The sequence below is a fragment of the Myotis myotis genome, unplaced genomic scaffold, assembly GCF_014108235.1.
Source record: "Myotis myotis isolate mMyoMyo1 unplaced genomic scaffold, mMyoMyo1.p scaffold_m19_p_8, whole genome shotgun sequence".
NCBI lineage: Eukaryota > Metazoa > Chordata > Mammalia > Chiroptera > Vespertilionidae > Myotis > Myotis myotis.
The window spans coordinates 10,998,083-11,022,773 of NW_023416390.1; the positions used below are offsets into that span (position 1 = coordinate 10,998,083).

At 35.1% G+C, this 24,691-nt stretch overlaps 1 protein-coding gene across 1 annotated transcript in view; it reads left to right on the forward strand.

Annotated features, from left to right (window-relative positions):
- NBEAL1 (neurobeachin like 1) overlaps positions 1-24,691 on the forward strand; it is a 114,753-nt gene that overhangs the window by 21,569 nt on the left and 68,493 nt on the right. Inside the window, exons 4-19 of the mRNA XM_036319816.1 lie at positions 1,064-1,225; positions 3,232-3,313; positions 3,867-3,994; positions 6,240-6,322; positions 6,676-6,761; positions 9,277-9,583; positions 9,749-9,855; positions 10,820-10,906; positions 12,875-12,958; positions 15,345-15,443; positions 15,532-16,112; positions 17,200-17,332; positions 18,530-18,649; positions 19,602-19,905; positions 22,985-23,070; positions 24,259-24,348. Of these exons, the coding sequence (XP_036175709.1) occupies positions 1,064-1,225; positions 3,232-3,313; positions 3,867-3,994; positions 6,240-6,322; positions 6,676-6,761; positions 9,277-9,583; positions 9,749-9,855; positions 10,820-10,906; positions 12,875-12,958; positions 15,345-15,443; positions 15,532-16,112; positions 17,200-17,332; positions 18,530-18,649; positions 19,602-19,905; positions 22,985-23,070; positions 24,259-24,348 (2,539 nt within the window). The remainder of the gene's footprint in view (positions 1-1,063; positions 1,226-3,231; positions 3,314-3,866; positions 3,995-6,239; positions 6,323-6,675; positions 6,762-9,276; positions 9,584-9,748; positions 9,856-10,819; positions 10,907-12,874; positions 12,959-15,344; positions 15,444-15,531; positions 16,113-17,199; positions 17,333-18,529; positions 18,650-19,601; positions 19,906-22,984; positions 23,071-24,258; positions 24,349-24,691) is intronic.

The following is a 24,691-nucleotide window of genomic DNA, read 5'->3' on the forward strand; positions in this document are numbered from 1 at the left end:
AGAGAGACAGTAATAAAGTATAATTGTTATTAGAAGTTTTTTAGGGTACTTCTTTGTGATTTGGGCATTTTTCTTAATAGAGTTAGGGAAATTAGTATACAGTGGCTTACAAAAAGATTCTTAGGCTTTAGTGATAGTACTTTTAAAATATATTACATTTTTAGAGTTATTTACATATTTCAAAGCTGAAAATGCACATTAACTTTCTGGTTTCAGAGCCCTGTGAAGTGAGGCAGATGATACTACAATTTTATAGATTAGGGAACTTTAGAGATTAAATGAAGTGCTTCATGTTACAGAGGTGGAACTTAGTAAGCAGGTCTTCTGACTGTGAATCTAGGGCATTTTTATTTAAGAGATACACAGAGGAGCCAGTTACATCTGGTGTTGGATTTGTCCTTAAAGAACCATATAGTTTTTTACACAGAAACCAGTTGTCAAAAATATTGAAATATTACTTTAAAAAATCTTCTATCGATGTTCATGCTTGGGGTCTACATTCACCTCTTTATTCTGTCTGCTTTCCTTTTGCTGGTTATCTTCTCTCCTTCATCTGATCGCATAGATAGGTGAATATTATTTATTTAGTAGAGCACTTGACAAATATTAAACTAGGTATAAGTACTACATTTCTGTTTGCTAGTTATTTCTTTTAGAAATAGTATACACACAGTATTTCTAAGTAGAAAGTGAACTAATTTATATTCTAAATATTTTCTTGAAAAATAGCACAATTGAAAATATAAAAAGTCTTTTTCTCTGTCCTTTCGGTAAGCCTCCTCTGAAGTAAGGCTAACCACTCCTCTCTAATAATCTTCTCAAGTATCTCTAATCATCTGGCGGTGCCTTGCAGAGAAGAAGGCATGGAGTATCTGGAATAAAAGAGCTTCTTTAGGATTTGAGCTGAAAAAGCAATTCCTCTAAAGTACAAAACATTTTCTTCCTGTATTTAAACACTCTCCTCCTCTCCCTCCTCCTCTTCGTTTAAAGTATTACATGAGTCTCCTTTTTCCCCCCATTGACCTCTCCCCACCCTTCTTCTTTTGTTCTCCTAATATTGTAGGGTAGATGATGTGCCTCCAGGAATATCTCTGCTTCCTGACAATATTCTGCAGGTTCTGAGGATCCAGCTACTACACTGTGTTCAGAAAATGGAAGATGGGTTGGAGGAACAACAGCAAGCCTTATCAATTTTGCTTGTCAAATTCTTCATTATTCTTTGCAGGTATCTAGTGCAAATAAACTAGTTATTTGTTTTAAGTAAATATTACCAAAATGGTAATGCATTTATTGATTATCAATGGTATATGGAGCATTAAAGAATGAGTGTACCTTTTGCAATAGGCTTGTGGTTAGTTATTATATTGAAAAGCCTTTTAGTAACTATACCTAGTTATAGAAAGATTCAGCCAAGATTTAAAAAAATTGCTTTAGAGCAGTGGTTCTCAACCTTCCTAATGCCACGACCCTTTAATACAGTTCCTCATGTTGTGGTGACCCCCAATTTCATTGTTACAAATTGAACATAATTAAAGCATAGTGATTAATCACAAAAACAATATGTAATTATATATGGGTTTTCCGATGGTCTTAGGTGACCCCTGTGAAAGGGTCATTCGACCCCCAAAGGGGTCGCGACCCACAGGTTGAGAACCGCTGCCTTAGAGTAAAGACAATGACAGTTTTTCCTAACCAAGAGTTTGTTGCACTGGTATTTTCTCAGTGGTTCTCACCTATAGACATATATACAGTTTTAGTATTGTGAATTATTTTTGAAATGTATTTTTCTAATGTTTTGTTTTATAAATGTACCAAGAAAGTATAGTTATTCTATAGCTTATATTTTCCAGGGTTTTAGATAATTAGGTCTGTGGTACTTAAATTTTGGTATGTCTAAGTATCAACTGGGAAACTTAATAGAAATATAGAACGTGAGCCTTACTTACAGAAATTCTGATACAGAAGAGCTCAGGCACGCTGTGTCTCAGTGGTTGAGGGTTGACCTATGAATCGGAGGTTGCGTTTCTCTTCCTAGTTGGGGGACATTTATATCTTGCTATGTTTCTGAATTCATTTATTAAATTTAGTGGTTTTTTAACACTAGATTGCCCAAGGAAGTCATTTGGACTGCTTTTTAATTTCAATTAGAAAAATAATTATGTATATAAGGACACAATGTCTTAGAATTTTGTGACTTTTTGTACAACATATAAATGCGTTTATTAATAATTGTAGTTACCTTCTCCTCCTTCATTTCCGGTATATATATGTGTGTTATACCTATATTGCCCAAAAGCAGTCATTTTGACTGCTTGGGGGGGGGGGGATTATGACTCTTATTATTGAATTGAGTAAATTTCTTATATGACCAGTTCGGCTCTGTATTGAAATAACAGTTTTCATTTTTCTTCGATTACCATCACATGATAACATAAAGTACATGATAAATTGTCGATACTTGATAAGTTGCAGTTGCTCAATAAGCTAAACTAGTACTTGTTATTCGAATCTTTATGTATGCAGTGATACTTGTTCTAATAAGTTGTTTATTTTATTTCTTTTGCGCCCTAAATTCATGAAAGAAATGTCGAATAGAAGTGAGTTATTGGAAAAGCTAAGGAACATAAGTGAAGAGTGCTCCGATATTATTCTTTCACAATGCAGTCATTTTGACTGCTTTTGGGCAATATAGGTATATACTAAATTTCAGTCTTTCTAGTGTTAATAGAGTCTTTAGGGTTTTATATATACAATATCATGTCCTCTGTGAATAATGATAGTTTTACTTCCTCCTTTCCAATTTGGATGCCTTTTATTTCTTCTTGTTTGATAACTCTGGCTAGACTTCCAGTACTATGTCAAACAGGAGTGGTGAAAGTGGGCATCCTTGTCTTGTTCCTGGTCTTAGGGGAAATGGCTTTAGTTTTTGCCCAGTGAGTATGAGTTGGCTGTAGGTTTGTCATATAAGGCTTTTATTATGTTGAGGTATGATCCCTCTGTTCCCACTTTGCTGAGAGTTTCTGTCAAAAAAGGGTATTGGATTTGTCGAATGCTTTTCCTGCATCAATTGATAAGATCACGTGATTTTTGTCTTACAATCTGTTAATGTGCTGTATCACATTTATTGATTTATGGATATTGTACCAGCCATACATCCCTGGAATAAATAGGAATACATTTTTCTCACTGTTCATATATAATAAATATATGTATATTATTTTCTTCTCACAGAAATCTATCTAATGTGGAAGAAATTGGGACTTGTTCTTACATAAATCATGTCATCACTATGACAACACTTTATATCCAGCAAGTAGGTGTGAATTAATATGTTCCTTTTTGTGGCTTTACTGAGAGTAACTAAGTTTTACTTTTTCTGTAGTATAGTTACTAAAGTTAAATGTTTTCAGAGTACATAATAATTGAGGAGAGAATTAAAATTACTATTGATACAATATATTTCAGGCATCTTATACATATCTAAAAGTAGAGATGCAATTATTAATATATTTAAATTTAAATAAGCAAATTATTTTATAAATGGCTTTTTAAAATGACACAACTTGTCATTTTATGTATTATTTATTCATCAAACATCTCTTATTGAGCACATAGGTTTTTTTGAAAAGATGTTTGGTTATTCAGTGGAAAACCTCCCTAGGAAATAAAGCTTGAGAGGTTACATTCAGTTCATCTGATTAATTGACTATATTTTTTAGATTCAAATGGAACTTAGACTTATTTGAATAAAAATAATTTATTATTAGATAATGAATGAAACATAGTCCTTTAATGTTACAGGTAAGGATGTTATACAGTTTAATATTTTTAACTAAATATAATTTTATGATTAACTTTATTCTCAGTTAAAAAGCAAAAAAAAAGAGAAGGAATTGGCAGATCAGACATCTATTGAAGAATTTGTAATCCATGCATTGGCATTTTGTGAAAGTTTATATGATCCATATCGGAATTGGAGACATAGAATTTCAGGGTATGTCTTATAAGTCGTAATTTTCATTTGAACCTGAATGTCATAATATGTGCAATTCTTCAAAGCAGATTTTATTCTCTATCAAAGCAATTGGTAAGATGTGTATAAGATGACCCCCATTTCTGTCTCTGAAGTAGAGACTACATTGGAGGTAATGAATTTATGATAAATGCCACTTCCAGATAATCAGTTTACCCTGAACTTTCATTTTGTGATGCAATTGAGTACTTATAATCAGATAGGGAAATTTCAGAGCACAGTAGCATTAAGTAGGGAGTACATATTTTTCAAGGAAAGGTCTCTGTTTTTAAAGCATATTTCATAATTTGAAAATGATTTTTAACATTTTGTCTAAGGGGCGGGTGCAGGGTGGAGGGGATTAATGGGAAAAAAAACAAAGGGGACATCTGTAATACTTTCAACAGTAAAGTTAAATTAAAAAGCAGAAATATGCTGAAACCGGTTTGGCTCAGTGGATAGAGCGTCGGCCTGTGGACTGAAGGGTCCTGGGTTTGATTCCTGTCAAGGGCATATACTTGGGTTGTGGGCGCTTCCCCAGTGGGGGGTGTGCAGGAGGCAGCTGATCGATGTTTCTCTCTCATCGATGTTTCTGACTCTCTGTCTCTCTCTCTTCCTCTCTGTAAAAAATCAATAATATATTTTTTTAAAAAAAAAAGCAGAAAAAAAAAATAGCAAACCCCACAACATTTTGTCCATTTATTTTTATTAAATGGAGCTTGTGTCAGTCATGGTCTAGTCAGGAAAACAAACCATACTAGTATTTAAAAAGAGAGAACAGCCCTAGCTGGTTTGGCTCAGTGGAACTGAAGGGTCCCAGGTTCGAATTTGGTCAAGGGCCCATGCCTGGGTTGTGGGCTTGATCCCCAGTAGGGGGCATGCAGGAGGCAGCCAATCAATGATTCTCTCTCATCATTGATATTTCTATCTCTCTCTTCCTCTCCCTTCCTCTCTGAAATCAATAAAAATAAAAATATATTAAAAAAAGAAGAATATAGGATGGGCAAAAGTAGGTTTACAGTTGTAAGTGAAACACAGTTTATTCATGTATTGCTATTATATTTTCTACAGGAGCAACTGTAAATCTACTTTTGCCCCACCCTATATAAATCAAGGAAATTGTTTAATAGATATTAGAGAACTCAAAAAGCATAGGGGGGCACTGATAATACAAACACAGTGACTTCAGGAAGCAACTACTTCCCTGGGGCCGAGGGAACAAAGGGAAGAGATTGGAGTTATCAGAAACTAGAGGTTTGGAGAGCTTCTGAAGTGCGGCTTGGACCTCTGAGGAAAGAGCATTGCTTAGCCAGTGTGGGTACTGCTGAGCAGCCATAAAGAGGCTAGTTCTGAGATTGCCAAAAATAAGTGGAAGATAGGAACCAACTGCAAATGTTGCAGTTAAGAACTATTGGCTGGTAAGGAATAAGGAATGAATCCCTTTTTTGCTCTTTAACCTTCTGGGCTCCATTTAGTACTCACCGTTGGGGAACTCAACAGTGGGGTTTCTTGGAAAAGTGAAATATAGTTTGCAGAGTGCCTGTCCCAGAATCACAAAGCAGATAGAATATAGGATGATGGGTTTGGAGTTTAGTGACAATAGTGTAATTACCAGTACAGAGCTCAAAGAGAAGAGTGGGTAAAAGTACATTCTATTTGTGTTGGCCTCACAGAAGTCTGTGGAAATATTTCAGCTATCAAAACTACTGGAATTGTCATTAAAAAAAAAACAAACTGATCCCCACCCATACTGGAGCTATATTCTTAAAATGGAAGAAGCCAGTAGTGTGGACTCTTTGTGTCTAAATAAAATTTCAAAAAGTGTCATAGAGTCGCCTGATTTCTGATGAATTTTAATGGCACTGTCATAGTAAACTATCTTAGGTACCGAATTAGCAGTACTGCTGAACAGTTCTTTTACAGATTGGAAATTTTAAATAGCTAGTTCCTTTTTTCATTTCTAGTTTGGAGACTTAACCTGGTAGCTATGTTTAACCATTAAGCATTTTTTAATTTCTGCTCACTTCAAGAGAAGAAATCCTTTCATTGGTGAGCATTTAAGTGATTGACTAGATTTCTTCTTTAAGATTATGTCAGTCCTGGAGATGTATTATTCAGTACACAAATTAAAAGTAAAATATTAAATTTATTTTATAGTTATTTTTGTAATCGTGCTATCTCTACTTGTCCATGATATAATTTGGTATTAACTTCTTTTTAATGATAGACGAATCCTTAGTACAGTGGAAAAGAGCAGACAGAAATATAAGCCAGCTTCTCTCACTGTGGAGTTCGTCCCCTTCTTTTACCGTAAGTAACTGCTCTAATTTCTCTTACTTTGATTTGGTGTTAGTAGCCCTGTGACTTTAGGGAAGATATTAAATTCTGACTTTCCATTTGCTCATTCGTAAATGGGGGCATAATATCATCCTCATATGGAATATTATGAGAATTAAATAAGATGGCAAAAAGTATCTAACATACTACCTGAAAGATCGTTTCTCTTTTCCTTTCCTGTGAAAAAATGCATATCAACCTTGCATTTTATAGATACTAGCCTTTTCACAAATAGTTCTTAATGCTTCATTGTCAGACATTCCCAAGACATAAGTCATATTATAAAAGAAAAATCTTATTTATTTCTTTGTGTATTATATTCACAGAGTGTTTTCAAGAAAGTGAACATCTCAAGGAAAGCCTTAAGTGTTGCTTATTGCATCTCTTTGGAGCCATTATAGCTGGTGGGCAGGTGAGGAAAGTGTTGAATGTTAACATATGAAACAGTGGTTAACAGTGCAAAAAGCTTTCCATGATTATTTAATGTATTCTTTGTCTTATTTTAATTTCATGAACCTTACAAATATTTTTCTAAGTTTATATCTTTTTAAAAACTAATCTGCTTCTTTTGTTAACTTCTGAGAAACCTAAGTAATAATATTATCACTAAAATTAAATTAATGCATAACCAGATTTAACAGTTTTGGGTATTATAAGTTCTTACTTGTGGTGACTTTTCAGCTGCTAGTTCTTTCTTTAGAGTATGGAGGATAGGAAGCCCTATTAGTCCACTTGATGAAATCATGCTCTAGCAATTTGATTTCCTAAGACATGAATTTAGTCACTCTTCTGTTGTCTTATAATTAGTAAATGCATATAAACAAAGTTTAAACAAAGCCTTAAGAAAAAAAAGAAAGGTTTATTTTGTAATGTTAATTTCTTTTTTTTTAAGTTGAACATCTTCAAAGCTGTCTGGTAAACTTTTGAGCATGATTACCATTTGAAGACAGGATTATAGTTCAGAAAGAACATTCCACATGTTTTCTTTAACCACACAGTTTAGATGAGAGGTTTCTAACACTTTTTGTATCACGTACCCCTTTGGCCTTCTGGTAAAGCCCTTTTTCAGAATGTTTTCAAATGCCTATAATAAAATACATAAGATCACAAAGGAAACTCATTCTACTGAAATACAGTTACTAAAATGTTAATAAAACAAATTTGTAACATAGTAACATGTGCTTTATAACACATTAAATAAAAAGATATACCAGCAAGTCTAGTATAATTAATGTAATTTCAGAGAAGAGATGAGAATAAGTGATGTTTTTAAAACACTGCAACATCTATGATATATGAAAATGTGTTTGATTTCTGTTGGTGACAAAATCACAAGTATTACTAATAATATTACTAGGGTTTCCTAGTGGACTACTTTGCCTTCTCTTCACTCTAGTAGAAGAGGGGGAGTCTCTTTGTAATGAGAAGAATGGTGATCAAAATTGTGTTTTTCAATTTGTTTTCTTTATCACCTACCTTTGTTAGCTGATATCATTTTTTTTGCTTTAGTATCTCCACTACTAAGAAGAATTAATAAGTATATGTGAATAAAATTGGAAATGACATTGTTTTTGACTAATGGAAGAAGCTGGTTTGATCCCATTTCCTTTTTGAACACAGAGACTTATTGTTAGTGTCCAGGGGTAACCAAACCCCGAGAAACCTCCAGTATTAAAACTAACATGGAAATCAAGTAGATACTAAAAGGCCAATTTATTATTTTATATACTGAAAATACTCAAAATCGTTATAATCAGATTATAGCTGTAATAACTGCTATATTGAAGCCAGAAGGTTATTTATTAACTACAGCATCAGTATAAGAGTATTTAGATGAATCGAACATCTAAAGGCATAAGAATGGCCTTGTCATAAAGAACAGAAATATTGAATTCTGATGACTCTTCTCCCTTCCCAAGCATTATGCCTTACTATTGGTATATTTGTTCTATTCTGTGTTATATTAAGAGCAAGGGCTTTGGAGCCAGATACTAAATTCTAACAGCTTAAGTTAGAAGTTTACTTTTTCTTTCATTAAAACAAAACAGCAGGAAGCAGTCCAGAGTTAATCTAGTGGCTCTAGGATCTTCAGGTACTCAGGCTCCTTCTGTGAAAGTCAGTTTATTTTTTCTTACTATTTCTTATGCTACAAGATAGCTCTAGAGCAGTGGTTCTCAACTTCTGGCCCTTTAAATACAGTTCCTCATGTTGTGACCCAACCATAAAATTATTTTCGTTGCTACTTCATAACTGTAATGTTGCTGCTGTTATTAATCGTAATGTAAATATCTGATATGCAGGATGGTCTTAGGCGACTCCTGTGAAAAGGTCAGTCGACCACCAAAGGGGTCGTGACCCACAGGTTGAGAACCGCTGCTCTAGAAGAACTCTAGATGGAGAGGGGGATGAAGAAGACAAATGGCATGTGCCAGCTTTTTTTAAATGCGATACTGAAAAGCTGACACAATGTTGTTTATTTTAATCTCATTTGCTAAACTCCATCAGATAACTGCAAAGAGGGCAAATACATCCAGATAAAAAATTTGATAAAACTTGCTTCGTTAGCAGCAGGGGAGGTTAGGAAATGTAATCTTTATTCCCAGAGCAAAGGGTCCTTTCTTTTTATTTGTAAAGTGATATAGTCTACTGACATATCGTTGACCAAAACTGTGTCACGTGGCTGTTCCAAACTATAAGGGAAGGCGGTGAGTTTTCTATGTGGGGAGATTGCTATCTGAGTAAGAATTCTGTTAGGAAATGAAGACATGTAAATCATTGGTAGTGTCTGTCAAAGTATCTGATTAAAAATGTTTTATATTTGATATACTAAAATAAAAAGTTGTCTGAAGACCTGTTAAATTCCTTTTTTTTGCAAACACAGAAATTCAGTTTTTTGGGTTTCATTTTTGTTGTCTCTCATGTTTCAGAAGAATGCTTTGCAAGCAATTTCTCCAGCCACCATGGAAGTTCTTATGAGAGTTTTGGCGGATTGTGATTCTTGGGAGGACGGAAATCCTGAAGAGGTGGGTAGGAAGGTAGAACTGACTCTGAAGTGCCTTACAGAAGTGGTGCATATCCTTCTCACGAGCAGCTCTGACCAGCGTCAAGTGGAAACCAGCACTCTTTTGGAGAACTACTTCAAATTGCTGAATTCAGATCATTCAGCTTTACCTAATCAAAGGAGGTCCAGAGAGTGGGAAAGCCGGTTTATAGCTCTACAGATAAAAATGTTGAGTAAGTATCACAAAGAGTTTATTATACCCATTCCTATTATTTCCTAATTAATTTACCTCTGTTTGTCATCTGAAAAGCCTAAATTTAAAGTATGGCTAGATTAAATGTTTTATGATCCCAAATTTTCTACTTCATAAATGGATGATTTTGTTTTTATTCCCCTAGATACCATCACAGCCATGTTAGATTGCACAGATAGGCCTGTTCTTCAAGCCATTTTTCTTAACAGTAACTGCTTTGAACATCTCATACGACTGCTACAGAATTGCAAGGTATTTTTCTATTATTACTATTCTTGATTTTTAAGAAGTCATTTTATGTTTTGATTCAATTTTGCGCATATTATTTCCATTTATTTATTGTGGTAAAATACACATGAAAATGTAATTTTAACCATTTTTAAGTGTATAGTTCACATCATTAAGTACATTCACACTCACATAACTGTGCAACAATCACTACCATCCATTCCCAATGTTTCTTTTCATCTGGTAAAACTGAAAGTCTATACCTGTTAAACAACTTCACATTTTCCCTTCTACTCAGTAACCACCACTCTTCTTTCTGTCTCTGATTTTGACTACCCTTAAGTACCTCATGTAACGGGAATCATACAGTGGTTTTTTTTGTTGTTGTTTGTTTGTTCGTTTGTTTTGACTTGCTTATTTCATTTAGCATAATGTTCTCAAGAGTCATCCGTGTTGTATCATATCTTCCTTTTTAAGGCCAAATATATTTGTGTGTGTGTGTGTGTGTGTGTGGTACTCCATATTTTGTATTTTTCATTCATTGCTTTGATTTTACCTTTTGGCTGTCGTGGCTAATATTGCTATGAGTATGAGTATACAGATATCTCTTTGAGACCGTATTTTTAATTCTTTTGGGTATATATCCAGAAGTGGAATTTAGTCTGTCTCAATAGCACATTGTCTTTTCTGTGAGACATTCTCTGCTGATTCTTTAAGAATTTAGGGATATTAACTAATTTAATTATTGCTATTTCTTATTTTAGTAACTTTGCGTTCCAACAGAGAGAGAAATAATAATTATAGTATGTGAATTAATGGTTGTTATCAAAAATGAATAGTTGATTGTCATTTTAAAAGTGGTATACTTCACAAGTGGATTCTTGGATTTATTTTCAAGATACGTGGAAATCCATTTAAGCTTCATTTCTGCTTATGGGTTAACAATCCAATGTTCTTTCTCCATTATTCTTGTCTCTGTTTTTAACAGCTGTTTTTAAATGCTAACAATAAGGTGGCAGACAAGAACGAGAAAGACCTGGCCAACAAATTACTGACAGAAATAAATGAGGACCAGGTATCTACAAAGCCTGCATCTTGTTTCAACTGAAGTCCAAAATCAATCAATGGGAGCAACTATTCCTGTACTTTTCTTTCTTTTGTCTTAAAATACACAAACATTATCTAATTCTAATCTAAATTATTTTTGAAAATTCTTTAAAGTAATTTTTATTTTTAATTTTTTAATCTAAAGTCTATTAACATCTTGGTAGTTGATATAAATGATCAATAGCATTCCACCTGTGTGTGCGTGTGTTCTTTTTAGTATGAGGAGATACAAAGTACAGGAATGGAATCCCACTATCAATGCTGTCCACCTGGTGGTGACTTCTTATTTTTGGGGCTTCCTTTTCTAAACATTGTGGTGTATTGGGACTTTAGGGCTTTGTTTGTGAAAACGTATGATCAGTTTTAATATCTTGATTCTTTGCTTCTTGTTGACAAATAATTATTATAAATCAATGGACAGCCTGAATCTTGGAGGAAGGGAAGAAGATGCTGAACTCTTTGAGTCTAAATTTAGAATAAGGCTTAACTTTTTTCTTTTCTAAATATTCAACTCTGTATAAGGTAGAAATATAATAGCTACGTTGCTTTTATAATACATTAGGTAATTTAGTTTGGTTAGACCACCTACAAAGTTGCTTTGTCATTTTCTTTTGCCCAAAAATGTTTGTGAATGAGCTTACATGATGTCATTATCTTAATGTTCAGGTTTATAGAGCTGTGATATAGAGAAGGACATGATAATCTCTCATTTTCTGTTCTGGATGTGCAATATCAATTACAGAGTATTGTTTTAGATTTCTCTGAATTAGTCCCTCTTAAGGCCTTATAGATTAATAAAATAGTATTAATTCTAGTATTTCTAATTTTAGGTACTGTGATGCCTAGTCCTCTTAGACAAAGTCTAGGAAAGATCTTTTTTGTATGAAATTCTGTATGCAGAATGTTTAATGCATATTATGTTTGTTAAATATATAATGTTTAATAAAAAAAGAACATCAAGATAGCTTAAATAACTTTCCTGAAAGTGTTAGAGCTTGGCTTTAAACAACAAAGATCAAATCAGTCCCCTTGTACTTAAACCTTTTTTTAGTGGGAGGGAGAGGAAAATTCTCTTTGTGGAGTGACTAGCTTCAAGTCATAATAATATATTCCCAAAAACAAATTTTGGGGACTCTTAGATTTTACAGCTTTCTAGTCCTTATGTTATGCTTTTGTGGTGGATGATTAATGTTCAGGTTTTTTAAAAAATATTGTTTAATTTATATTTGTTTTTGGTGGTGTTTTTTTTTTACTATAAATGCACTGATCTGAAATTTAATACATCTCTTTTTTATGATGAAGTTTAAACCGAAATAGGCAAAACAACTTTTGCATTAAAGGTTACCTTCTCAAAACATGACGATGCTTATAGATATATACTTCATTTTCTATTCTGCTTCAAATTCTGTATTTTATGTAAAAATAGATACACTTTATTGTTTGCACGTATGATTGATTAGTGCATGCACATATCATTTCAGGATTTGGAAACGAAGTAGACAAGACTATTTTAGACATCTCATTATACAAGCTAATGAAATTTAAGTGTAGGAAGTTCATGTGTATTTTTTAGGAAGATTAAAACATAATAGAATTTCCAATGATAGACCTCCCTCCCTTCCTCTTGAGATTGTCCATTTTTAAATAAAAAGCATGTATTAAGCTTGGTGTTTTGTGTTGTTGATCCCCTCTCCCCCAAAAAACACATTTTAATGTAATGAGTGAATGTAACCCTATCCTTGACACATGGCTTATTTTCTCTCAAGTAGGTAATTTTTCTTGCAGGTTCTATATTGTTTCAGAAATCAATTTTATTGAAAGAGGAATGTATTGCATGTTAAGTAATTATTTTTTCAGGTTTTCAGAACAAAGGTTTCCTAACTGAATATAAACCTTGACTACATTTATTAATTTCTTGCTTTTTCCCATCTGATAGGCATTTCAGGGACAGTTGGATTGTTTGGCTGTATCAACCATTCAGGCTTTGACAGCAGTAATGAGCAAATCTCCAGCTGCTAAGGTAAAACATATCCCTAAGTTATAAAATGTTATCTTAGATTTATGAGTTTGCAATATATAATCCCCAAAGTCACATAGGAAAGTGTAATGCGTAAAGTTTCATGCCTGAAATGTAATAGTTCACAAAATATCTCATCTTAGTGTAGGAGTTTTTTTTTCTGATAATTTTCAAGACAGATGCCTGTGATCACTGCTTTGGGATTAAGACATTGATGACTAAACTGCAAGCTAGTAAGGCTTTACAGTGTCAGTCAACACATGGGTAGAGAGCATTGGTTTTGAAATGGTGAAATGATTTTTTTAAGTGATTTTATGTAGTGCATTTAAAGAATTAAATGTTACAGTTTTTTTTATTAATAAAATAATCACACTTTCACTATTTGGTCATTTCTGACTGATGAGAACATGGACATTTTTCACACATCAATATCCCTATCAATTCTGGACTTGTTTTTCCATATGGCAATGAAAACTTTGCTCTTTGGTTGTGGTCACTTAGTATTTTCTTTTTCTTCTCATTTGTTTCACTACCATTGACTCTGACTCTATACTCATTTTGTGATAGCAGTTTCCTCATTGAGTAGTTTTAAAGATAGTGAGATCATCTATATAAAGTGGTAAGCATAGTGTTAGGCACATATAAGTGTTTAAAATGTTATTGTCTATTGTTATTAGCACTAGAGGCCTGGTGCACGAAAATTCATGCACTCGGGGGTCCCTCAACCTAGCCTGTGCCCTCTCGCAGTCCGGGACCCCTCGGGGGATGTCTGACTGATGGTTTAGGCCCGCTCCCTGGAGGATTGGGCCTAAGCTGGCAGTCAGACATCCCCCTGTCAGCCCAGGAGCCCTTGGGGAATGCCCACCTGTGGGGAGCGGGCCTAAGCCATTAGTTAGATATCCTTTGTACTACTGTGGAGGCAGGAGAGGCTCCCGCCACCGCTGCTGCCCTGGCCAGCCATGAGCCGGCTTCGGGCTGAGCGGCGTTCTCCCGGTGGATGTGCACTGACCACCACGGGGCAGCTCCTGAATTGAGTGTCTATCCCGTGGTGGTCAGTGCGCATCATAGCAACCGGTCATTCCCAGTCGTTCCACCATTAGGGTCAATTTGCATATTTGCCCTTTTATTATATAGGATATTATATAGGATTTACTTTTTTATCCATCACTTCTAATATGCTTTATGCCTCAGTTACCTTTCTAATACCAGAAAGGAATGAATTACTCCTTTTTCCCTGAGCCCTGCCTTCAGTTATATTCCACTCTTTGTTGTTTTTTGTTAGGGGACTAACTTTTGCTCTATATTCTTGCTATATATGAATCTTGGTTAGATTTCTGCTGAATAGGCTTTTACAACTGTTACAGGCTGGCTTGGGAATCTAATCTTCATTTATGACAGTTTATGTAAGGAAAAAGATCATTTCAAGTTCTAAGTATTTTGGCGTATGAGTATAATGGATTGCTTGTATTTAAAAAATGCCTTTTGGGAATATTTTCTACCCTTGATTCTCCTCCCCAGTTTTACTCATTTAGTTTAAATCTTTTGATATTATAATGAGTATATATATTTCTGCCTACTTTACTGGACCAGTTTAGTGTTGCTAGGTTTTTTTGTGTCTCACTAGTTCATAAATGTGGTTTAGACCTTACTAGAATGAACTCAATGTTCCACTTAATTCAGACCCTTTAGATCAGGGGTGGGGAACCTTTTTTCTGCCAAGGGCTATTTGGATATTTAAAACATCATTCCAGGACCTTACAAAAGTATCACCTTAAAAATTAGCCTGCTATATTTGGTCAGACATTTAATTAACTTATCCCTAATGCCTTAGCAGAGCCAGACCAAATGATTCCATGGGCCTTATATGGCCCGCAGGCCAGACGTTCTCCACCCGTACTTTAGATAACAAAGTGTCAAAAGAAAACTACCCAGTGTTTTGTTTTGTTTTGTTTTGGCCACTACTCAAAATTGTCAGGACTCTTTTGTCCTTTGAGGCTGCTATGTGACTCCTGTTACTACCAAATTCTCATTTTTTCTCCATTTTCGTTTTGACTTAATATAATACTGCCGTAATTATAAATCAAGTGAAGAAAGTAAAGTGTCATGTAACCTAACCTGTAAAATACAATCATTTTATGATACACAACTATTTGCTAATTTTATTTATTTTTCATTTTGGTAGATTATTGTAACATTGTATTCCAGAAGGTATATGGAGTTTATTTTAAGATGAAGACATGTGATTTGAGAAAACAGAAATGTTAAACTCATAATTTTTTTAATATTAAATTCATTAGCTTAAATGGATATTATTCAACATTTTAAAAAATACTCCAGCAAATTTGACCTTTGAAAATATGCTTTGATGTATTTATTTTCCCTCCCCTAGGAAGTATTTAAAGAAAGAATTGGTTATGCACATATGTTTGAAGTATTAAAGTCCCTGGGTCAGCCATCACTGGAACTACTTAAAGAACTTATGAATATGGTGAGTTTTTAGCTCTATTAAAAAAAAATTCTGTTATTTCCATATCAAAGACAGTAACTAACCTTTTATCTCTTCTGTTGATTTACAGGCTGTAGAGGGTGACCACACTTCAGTTGGGATTTTGGGCATTAGTAATGTCCAGCCTCTCTTGCTTCTTATCCAGTGGCTTCCTGAGCTAGAATCCCAAGACCTGCAGATCTTCATCTCTGACTGGCTGAAAAGAATTTGTTGTATTAATAGGCAGAGTCGAACTACTTGTGTCAATTCAAACATGGGAATTAGAATCATTGAAACCCTTGATTCCCATTCTTCCCTTCATCGAACTTGTGCTGAGAACCTGATTGCTCTCCATGGTTCCTTGGGGAGTCAGTCAGTGAGCTCAGAAGAAATCCGTCGACTACTGAGATTGCTGAGAGTGGATGAATCTGAGTATATACACCCTTACACTACTCCTGTGACTCGAGCAATCCTGACAATGGCCCGAAAACAAAGTCTAGAGAGTGCACTGCAGTATTTCAATTTGTCACATAGTATGGCAGGAATTTCTGTGCCTTCCATACAGAAATGGCCAGGGTCTGCCTTTTCTTTCAATGCTTGGTTTTGCTTAGATCAGGATCAGTTGACTCTTGGCAATGCTAACAAAGGAGGAAAAAGGAAACAGTTGTACAGGTACTGGTACAAGTTATGGAATATAAGTGAATGCTGTCATAGGATACATGCTGTGATTCTTAAAAAGCTTTTTCAAGCACCAATTTTTAATATATTTTTAATTTTTATAAAATTTTATTTCTCAGGTAACTTGAATGAAAATGTCAGTCCTTTCCCCCACAGCAGGGTGTGTGTGTGTGGTGGAGCTCAAAAGCAGAAATGCAGCTCAAGCATCTAGTTTTAAATATACAAGTTACCTGAAGCTTCTTCATCCTTAGGGTGTATACAGTTTAATTATAGGTGCTTTGTTGCTTTCATAATATTAATTGTATATCTTAAATATTTTTCTAGTTAAGTTCTGAGGTTAGTTTGGAAACAAGTTCCATCTTAAAAATATTGTAAAAATGGAGAAAAAAGGAGTAATAAATTTGAAATTGAATGATAATCTCTCTATCCCATTGAAGGTGCTATGTAATTATATGAAGGACCAGGAAACCTTTATGTACTAGTATGTACATCCAAAATTAGTTACTTCAGTAATAATTTTTATATGCCTTTGAATTTTAAGACCTTTATTTATGCTTTCTGAATCTTATTTGGGCAAATTTTTAAGATTTGAAAGCTTACAGCTTTACTATTGTTTACTCATGGGATTCAACCTATAAGACTACCTTTTATAATTTACTCAACTCTTATGCCCCCCAAAAAGACTTAAAAAACATTGTTGAAGCAAGGTTGAACTGACATGTGATAATAGAATATAAGCCATGACTTGTTTTTTTTTAAAATATATTTTATTGATTTTTTACAGAGAGGAAGGGAGAGAGATAGAGTTAGAAACATCAATGAGAGAGAAACATCGATCAGCTGCCTCCTGCACATCTCCCATTGGGGATGTGCCCACAACCCAGGTACATGCCCCCGACCGGAATCGAACCTGGGACCTTTCAGTCCACAGGCCGACGCTCTATCCACTGAGCCAAACCTGTTTTGGCGCCATGACTTGTTTGATAAAGATATTCATCATGATGATGTGGTGTTTTGTGCCTCAGTGATGATAAAACTGAAAACTGATTTTAAAAGTTCTGATAATATATATTTTTGTTAGCTTTTTTACAGGAAGTGGCATGGGTTTTGAAGCCTTTATTACCCATTCAGGTATGTTGGTTGTGGCTGTGTGCACAAAAAGAGAATATGCGACCGTTATGCTTCCTGATCACAGTTTCTGTGATTCTCTCTGGGTAAGGCTTTAGGGCATCACATTTAACTTTTTTAAAAAAAATCTTTGTTGTTGAAAGTATTACATATGTTCCCCTTTTCCCCCATTGACCCCTTCTAGCTGTCCCCATACATTTCACTTCTTGATTTTTTTTTCTTTTAAAAAGCACACATTTGGTGCATGTACATCAGGTGTTGTCATCTGCTTTTTTTTGTTAATCCTCTCCCAAGGACATTTTTTCTATTGATTTTTTTGAAGGGAGGGTGGGAGGGAGAGAGCGAGAGAGAGAGAGAGAAACATTGATGATGTGAGAAGGACACATTGATCATTTGCCTCCTGCATGTGTCCCAACCGGGGCCAGGGATTGAACCTGCAACCCAGGTACATGCCCTTGACCAGACGAGATCCTTTGATGTGCGGGCCATTGCTCTAACCACTGAGCAACATCAACTAAGGTGTCATCTCCTTTTTGAAAATCAATTAATTTTCACTTTCTATTCATGTTGAAGTTCATCTATAAGGAAGTTAATACTCTTTATCATTATCATTGTAAATTTAGCAGTAGTCATTTTTCTGCTAAAAAAATAAAATGCAATGTTACTTCTTTGATGTGTTCTAGACCTAAATTTGATTTTTGAATTCCAATTTAAAATGACAACATAAATTGTTAAAAACTACATTTCTGTTGCTGCTCTTAAAATATAAAATGCTTCTCATTAGAAAAAATTGATTCTAAAGAATACTCATAGACTTGGAAAATGCAGAAAAGATACTATGTAACAGTTGTGTATAGATTTTCTAGAATAGATGTAAGTGCTTTCATAGTACTTCAGGAAAGTTATTTAAGATCATTTTTTTAAAAACATTTTTATTGATTTTAGAGAGGAAGGGAGAGGGAGAGGGAGATAGAAACCTCAGTGATGAGACAGAATCATTGACCAGCTGCCTCTTGCATACCCCCTACTGGGGATCAAGCCCACAACCCGGGCATGTGCCCTGACAGGGAATCAAACTGACCTCCTGATTCATAGATCGAAGCTCAACCACTGAGCCACACCAGCCGGGCAAAATCATCATTTTAATCAGCATTTAGTCATGCTTAAACTTAATGTTCTGCTCTTCACACAAACTAGTTAGAGAGTACTAAATACTCTGATAACATTGTCATTCGAAAACTTAATGTGATTCTCACCTTTAAATATATGTTTTACTTTACCAGCACAACATAACCATTGTTCACATGCCTGGAAAAAGGCCCTTTGGTCAGAGCCTTGTCTATATCTACGATAATGGCCAGCAGAAGGTCTCTGCCCCTCTCAGATTTCCTGCTATGAATGAAGTAAGCACATCTCACTTACTCGTTATAGGACCAATTGATTGAGAATTCTTGAAAATTTTCAGTTTAATGTGGAAGGTTCTCTTTATTCTAAATATGTGCCCATAAAATTTTAATGTTTCCTGTTTACCAAGATATAGTAGGTTCATATTTAACTCAGTTCGCCTGTCATCATTAGATGAAGTCAGACAACATGTAATAAAAACAATTCAAGGAAGAAATAAATGTAATTAAAGACTTAGAAAAACAAAAACCACACACAACAGCCAAAGGAAAACCAAAGAAAATGAAGAGAGCAGAGCAAAGGATCCTTTAATAAAGCTCTCCAACTATACGAAATACAAACTGTTATGATGAACTTGTTTCATTTTCCTGTGAATTTGAAACAATAATGAGGAAACTTTACATCTTCACATTATAGTTGGAATTTATTTTCTAGGGTGACTCTTAAAGAACATTAGTGCAAAAGTTCTTTGAAAGTATTTGGATAATTTTGAAAGGGCCTTTTCTGAAGGTAATGGTATGGATTAGATTGCTTCCCGAGTCCTAGGATTCTAGTAATTTCTTGTTGCTGTTTATCTCAATGACCATTTCAGGGTAACCTGTAATTGGCATTATTTTACTGATGTATAATTCTCTGTTTATAAATTTGAAGGGAGAAAAGGAGTTTCCTCTATTTCATAATAGAGTAAAGTTGTTAAAAATTTTGTTCGTATACACTCATTAAAAATTAAAAATTTGCAAAAGGATATAAAGTGAGATTATAAAAGTAATGCATCCAAATCAAATAGGTCTAAGGTAACATCTGTAATATTCTCTTATGTGTACACATGCATACACATATATGATCCGGCAGATGTATTTATTTGCTTAATTTTATGTACTGTTTCATTTTAAACATGAGGATAGAAATTTAATTAAAAGAGTGTAATTTGTTTTGTTTCCTAATTTTTAGCCTTTTATTTCTTGCTGCATTGGTTCAGCTGGGCAAAGAACCACCACTCCTCCACCATCCCAAATCCCAGATCCACCTTTTTCTTCTCCCATTACCCCTCATCGGACATCATTTGGTGGAATTCTGTCATCAGCCTCCTGGGGAGGAACAATTGAAAAATCAAAATTGATGACCAAATTGATATCTGCGGGAACCCAGGACAGTGAATGGGGATGTCCCACATCTCTGGAGGGTCAGCTAGGGTCTGTTATCATCTTCTATGAAGCCATACAGCCTCCTCAGGTGAAGGCATTATATTTAGCAGGTGCGTATATTAACATTCATACTGTTTAATTCAGCGGCTCTCAACCTGTGGGTCGCGACCCCTTTGGGGATCGAACGACCCTTTCACAGGGGTCGCCTAAGACCATCGGAAAACACATATAATTATAATTACATATTTTTTTGTAATTAATCACTATGCTTTAATTATGTTCAATTTGTAACAATGAAAATACATCCTGCATATCAGATATTTACATTACGATTCATAACAATAGCAAAATTACAGTTATGAAGTAGCAACAAAAATAATTTTATGGTTGGGGGTCACCACAACATGAGGAACTGCATTAAAGGGTCGCAGCATTAGGAAGGTTGAGAACCACTGGTTTAATTAAACTTAGTTTTTTTCTGTTGCCTAAATCTGAAAGGTATATTTGTTTTAATTGAAGCTTAAAGGAAAGGGGGGAAAAACCTCCCACACACCATACTTCCCCCCCTTGGCATTATTCAGATGTTATTGACATATAATATACGTACATTTAAGGTATACAATGTGATGAGTTAATATACATATATATTGTAAAATGATTGCTGTGGTAGTTAACACCTCCATCCACTCTCAGAATTACAATTTTTCATATGTGTTAATAATATTTAAGCCCTTATCCGGCTTGGCTCAGTGGATAGAGCATCAGCCTGCGAACTGAAGGGTCCCAGGTTTGATTCCGGCCAAGGGCACATGCCTGTGTTGCGGGCTCGATCCCAAATAGGGAATGTGTGCAGGAGACAGCCAATCAATGATTCTCTCTAATCATTGATGTTTCTATCTCTCCTTCTCCCTTCCTCTCTGAAATCAATAAAGAAATATATTTAATAATAATAATATTTAAGATCTTTCTTAACTTTTAAGTATATTACATAGCATTCTTATTTTAATAATTGCATTATAGTTATTTTCAAAATTATAACTGTATTTTAGTAGGTTGTTCAGGAGTTAAGCCTTAAGTAGCCATGTATATTAACGCTGCAGAATAACTTATTAGTGTCAAAATTTCTTTTATAGATTACATGGGAGATTTGAGATGAATGAAAATGTCCAAACTTTCAAAGTTTTTATTACTTTAAAACTCACCAAAGTATTTGAAGTTGAACATTATAATCCATGTAAATTCCAAATTAATAATAAGTCATTTAGTGCAATTATCACAGCTCTATAGTTTTGATTTTATTCTTACAATTTTTCCTACTTATAATTCTGCTCTTGTAAATAATAATTATTTGTAACATAGTGTTCATAATGATTGTTCTTAATTGTTGCATATTATATTGGATTCATAATGCATGATTTACTTAGGCTGTTTATAATTTTTAATATTGATATAAATGTAAATATTCAATATTATAGGCCTGGTGCACAAAATTTGTGCATGGGCGGGGGGGGGGGTGTCCCTCAGCCCAGCCTACACCCTCTCTGGGACTGCTGGCTCCTAACAGCTCACCTGCCTGCATGCCTGATCACCCCTAACCATTCTGCCTGCCTGCCTGATTGTCTCTAACCCCTCTGCCTGCCTCTCTGATCTCCCCTAACCACCTCTGCCTGCCTGCCTGATCACCCCTAGCTGCTCTCCTGCTGGGCTGATCACCCCCAGCTGCTCTCCCCTGCCAGCCTGATCGCCCCTAACTGCTCTCCCCTGCCGGCCTTGTTGCTCCCAACTGCCCTCCCCTGCCAGCCTGATCTCGCCCCCAACTGCCCTCCTCTGTCAGCCTGATCACCCCTAACTACCTCTGCCTTGGCCCCCACCACAATGGCTTTGTCTGGAAGATGGCTGGTTGACCCAGTCTAATTAGCATATCACCTTTTTTTTAGTATAGATAGATTATATAGGATAGGATTGCTTAAATGAGGGGGGAAAGTCTTTTTCAGCAGGAGGAGATGCTCTTTGCCGACAGAAATACATAATCCCTATATCTGGACTGATAGCCAGCCATATGCATTATACCGCCAAACTGGTTATTGAAAAATTGAACCGCTTTCTTATACCTTACACCAAACAGCTATTGCCCTTAAAACCCCTCCTCGGCCCCCACCTTAGGTTCTGCCTTCGCAGTTCACCCAGATTAGGTTCTAATTGGTTAGTTTCTATGCCAGTCAGTGTCAAAAGCTCTGCCTCCTAGGCAGCCATTGGCTCCTCATAGTTCACCCAAATTTGATTCTGATTGGTCAGTTTCTACACCAGTCAGCATCAAAAGCTCTGCCTCCTAGGCAGCCATTGGCTCTTCTGGGAAATCCAGAATGGCCCTTCTGACAGCTGTCTGTCTCTCTGGGTTTATCTTCGGGCCTGATCCGCAGCCTCCACAGCAGCTGCTAATCAGATCCTGCCTCTCTCTCTGGGCCTGATCCATAGCCGCTGCTGCAGTGGTGAGGTCCTTAGGCCTCCGGCCCAGCACCAGGCCAGAGACTAAGGACCTTTCCGTGCCTGCCTCGCCCCCCTCCTCCCTGCCGCCCCTCCCGCTGGCCACCAGCCTTGTGGGCCTCGGGGGAGGGACCGAGAGGTGCTCCATGCACTTCCTGGTGACCGGTCATCCCTCTGGTCGTTAGGTCGTGACAGCCCTAGGCTATCATTAGTGTAGATGATGAACTGTTGTACTTACTGTTTTTTCTTATTTTGACAGATATCCTTATGATAAAATTGCAGGATAAATATTCAGAGTGTGCATATTATTATGGTTCTCAATGCATATCACCCAATCAGCTTCCAAAGGGATATACAGTCCTTACCAGTAATGCATGAGTATACCAAATTCATCACAGCCTCAATACTGTTTCCTCCATTTTTTAATGTAAAATGGAACCAGTTTTAATTGTATTTCTTTGATTTGATTTTTTATTAGTAAAGAGTTTTGTCCTGCTCATTTGTTACTCCATTTCTATGATATCTATTCAGATATATTAAAAGTGATATAAAAATAAAGTACATTTTGGCTAGTGTGTTTTAACTGTGTTATATGAGTAGCTAGAAACAGCTCAATTTAAAATTTTGTTCTGATTACGCAGAACTGAAGAGGTCAAATCTATTCAATGATATGTGTGTGTGTTTGTGTGTATAAATAATTTTTAGGTCCAAACTGTTTAAGCCCTTGGAAATTTCAAGAGTCTGACATGGCGGACCTGCCTGGTAATGTCCTCCTTCATTATACTGCAAAGGTCAGAGTAAATTCATGGATTGTTTATCTAGTTGTAACTAACTATGCTATCTATGAACTAGAATTTGTTTTTATATTTCTTTTGTCATTTCAGTGGGTAATTGAGAAGGGGCTTGAATTGCCATTAAAAATTATTAATTTTCAAAGGAAGATGAGAAGCATTAAAAATAAAGGTGCACCTCTCATCTACAGTTTAAATGTGATCATTAGTCATCCCAATAATATGAATAGGAATAGCTATAATGGGAATTTGTACAAATGAATCAACTTCAGTAAATGAAACTGTTTAAATTTTTTCCCCCCTACTTTTTTGGAAGGAGCAAGAAAACAGAATTGCTCAGCATTTGCTTTGTTAATTTTTAAAATAGGATGTTAGAAAACAAAAACAAAAAAGGAATGTTTACTTAGCATGGAGAAAAAAGCAACCTCCTATAAGCATACCATTCTTAGTAATTTTTCCCTTGGACAAAAGGTCAGCAAGGACCAAGTGAAAGAGATCAAAGGTAGAGCTGGGAGAAAGAAAAGGAAGAAGTTGCAAAAACAAACTATCAGTTGCCCTCATTATATTCAATGTTACATTGACCAAGAAAATGCTTTTGCTGTGTGAGATTATACATTATAGAACTTTTTCCTAGTTTAGTCTTCTAGTTTAGTCTTCTGGCCATAATTTATTACTTTGAATACTCATTTGTTATATCTAGCCTAATAAAATTTACTTATCAGTTGGAATTTCCCCCTAACTTTTTATTTTGATTCATTTCAAACCTAGAGAGAATTTGAAAGAATTTGAGAGAATTTGTAAGGTGAAGTCTTATGTACTCTTCACCTAAATTTCCCAATTATCAATGTTTTTAAAAAGGTAAAAAAGTCTTCTTGCATATATTGGTTTAAAAGAGAAAGAAATGTAAAACTATGTGGTTGGTGAGTGGTAAGTTCTAGCCTTAGCTCATCTGTCAGATGACAAGCAGCAGTGACCTGCATTTGATGAGTACTTTAGAATCTAGTCCCTGATTCTTTTAAGAAACAATCAGAGACTAATAATACTAAACTTAATATTGTAGGCATCTTAGGACTATGCTATATACCTTTTAAAGTTATGGTGAAATGTTCCATCTATAGTTAAAGTTATGTTTTGTCTTCGTTGTGCTTAGCTGTTTGCCATGTTATTTATTTATTTATTTATTCTTAGGCCTGCAAAAATTCAATCTGTCTTGATTTATCTACTAATTGTTTGCATGGAAGGTTAACAGGAAACAAAGTAGTAAACTGGGACATTAAGGTAAGTTAATGATAAATTGTAGGCAACATTTTTGTAAGTTTACTGATTCTTTAGAAGGGTTTAGGTTTTAAGCACCACCAGATTTATTTGAATAAGTAGTCACCGTTAAAATGTTTACAGGATGAACAAGTAAGTAGTTGAATGGCTGATTTGCTTGAAATTTAGGTTTTAAACTATGCTGTCAGCTTAACAATTTTCATGATAAAAATATACTATCTTATTAATTAATTGCTCTACTTGTTAAGGTATTTAATACCTAAAGCTATGTGGCAGATTTCAACCCTTCTGGTCACTTTAACACCAATTGAATATGCTTATTCTTGCAGTGGAACAAATCATTAGG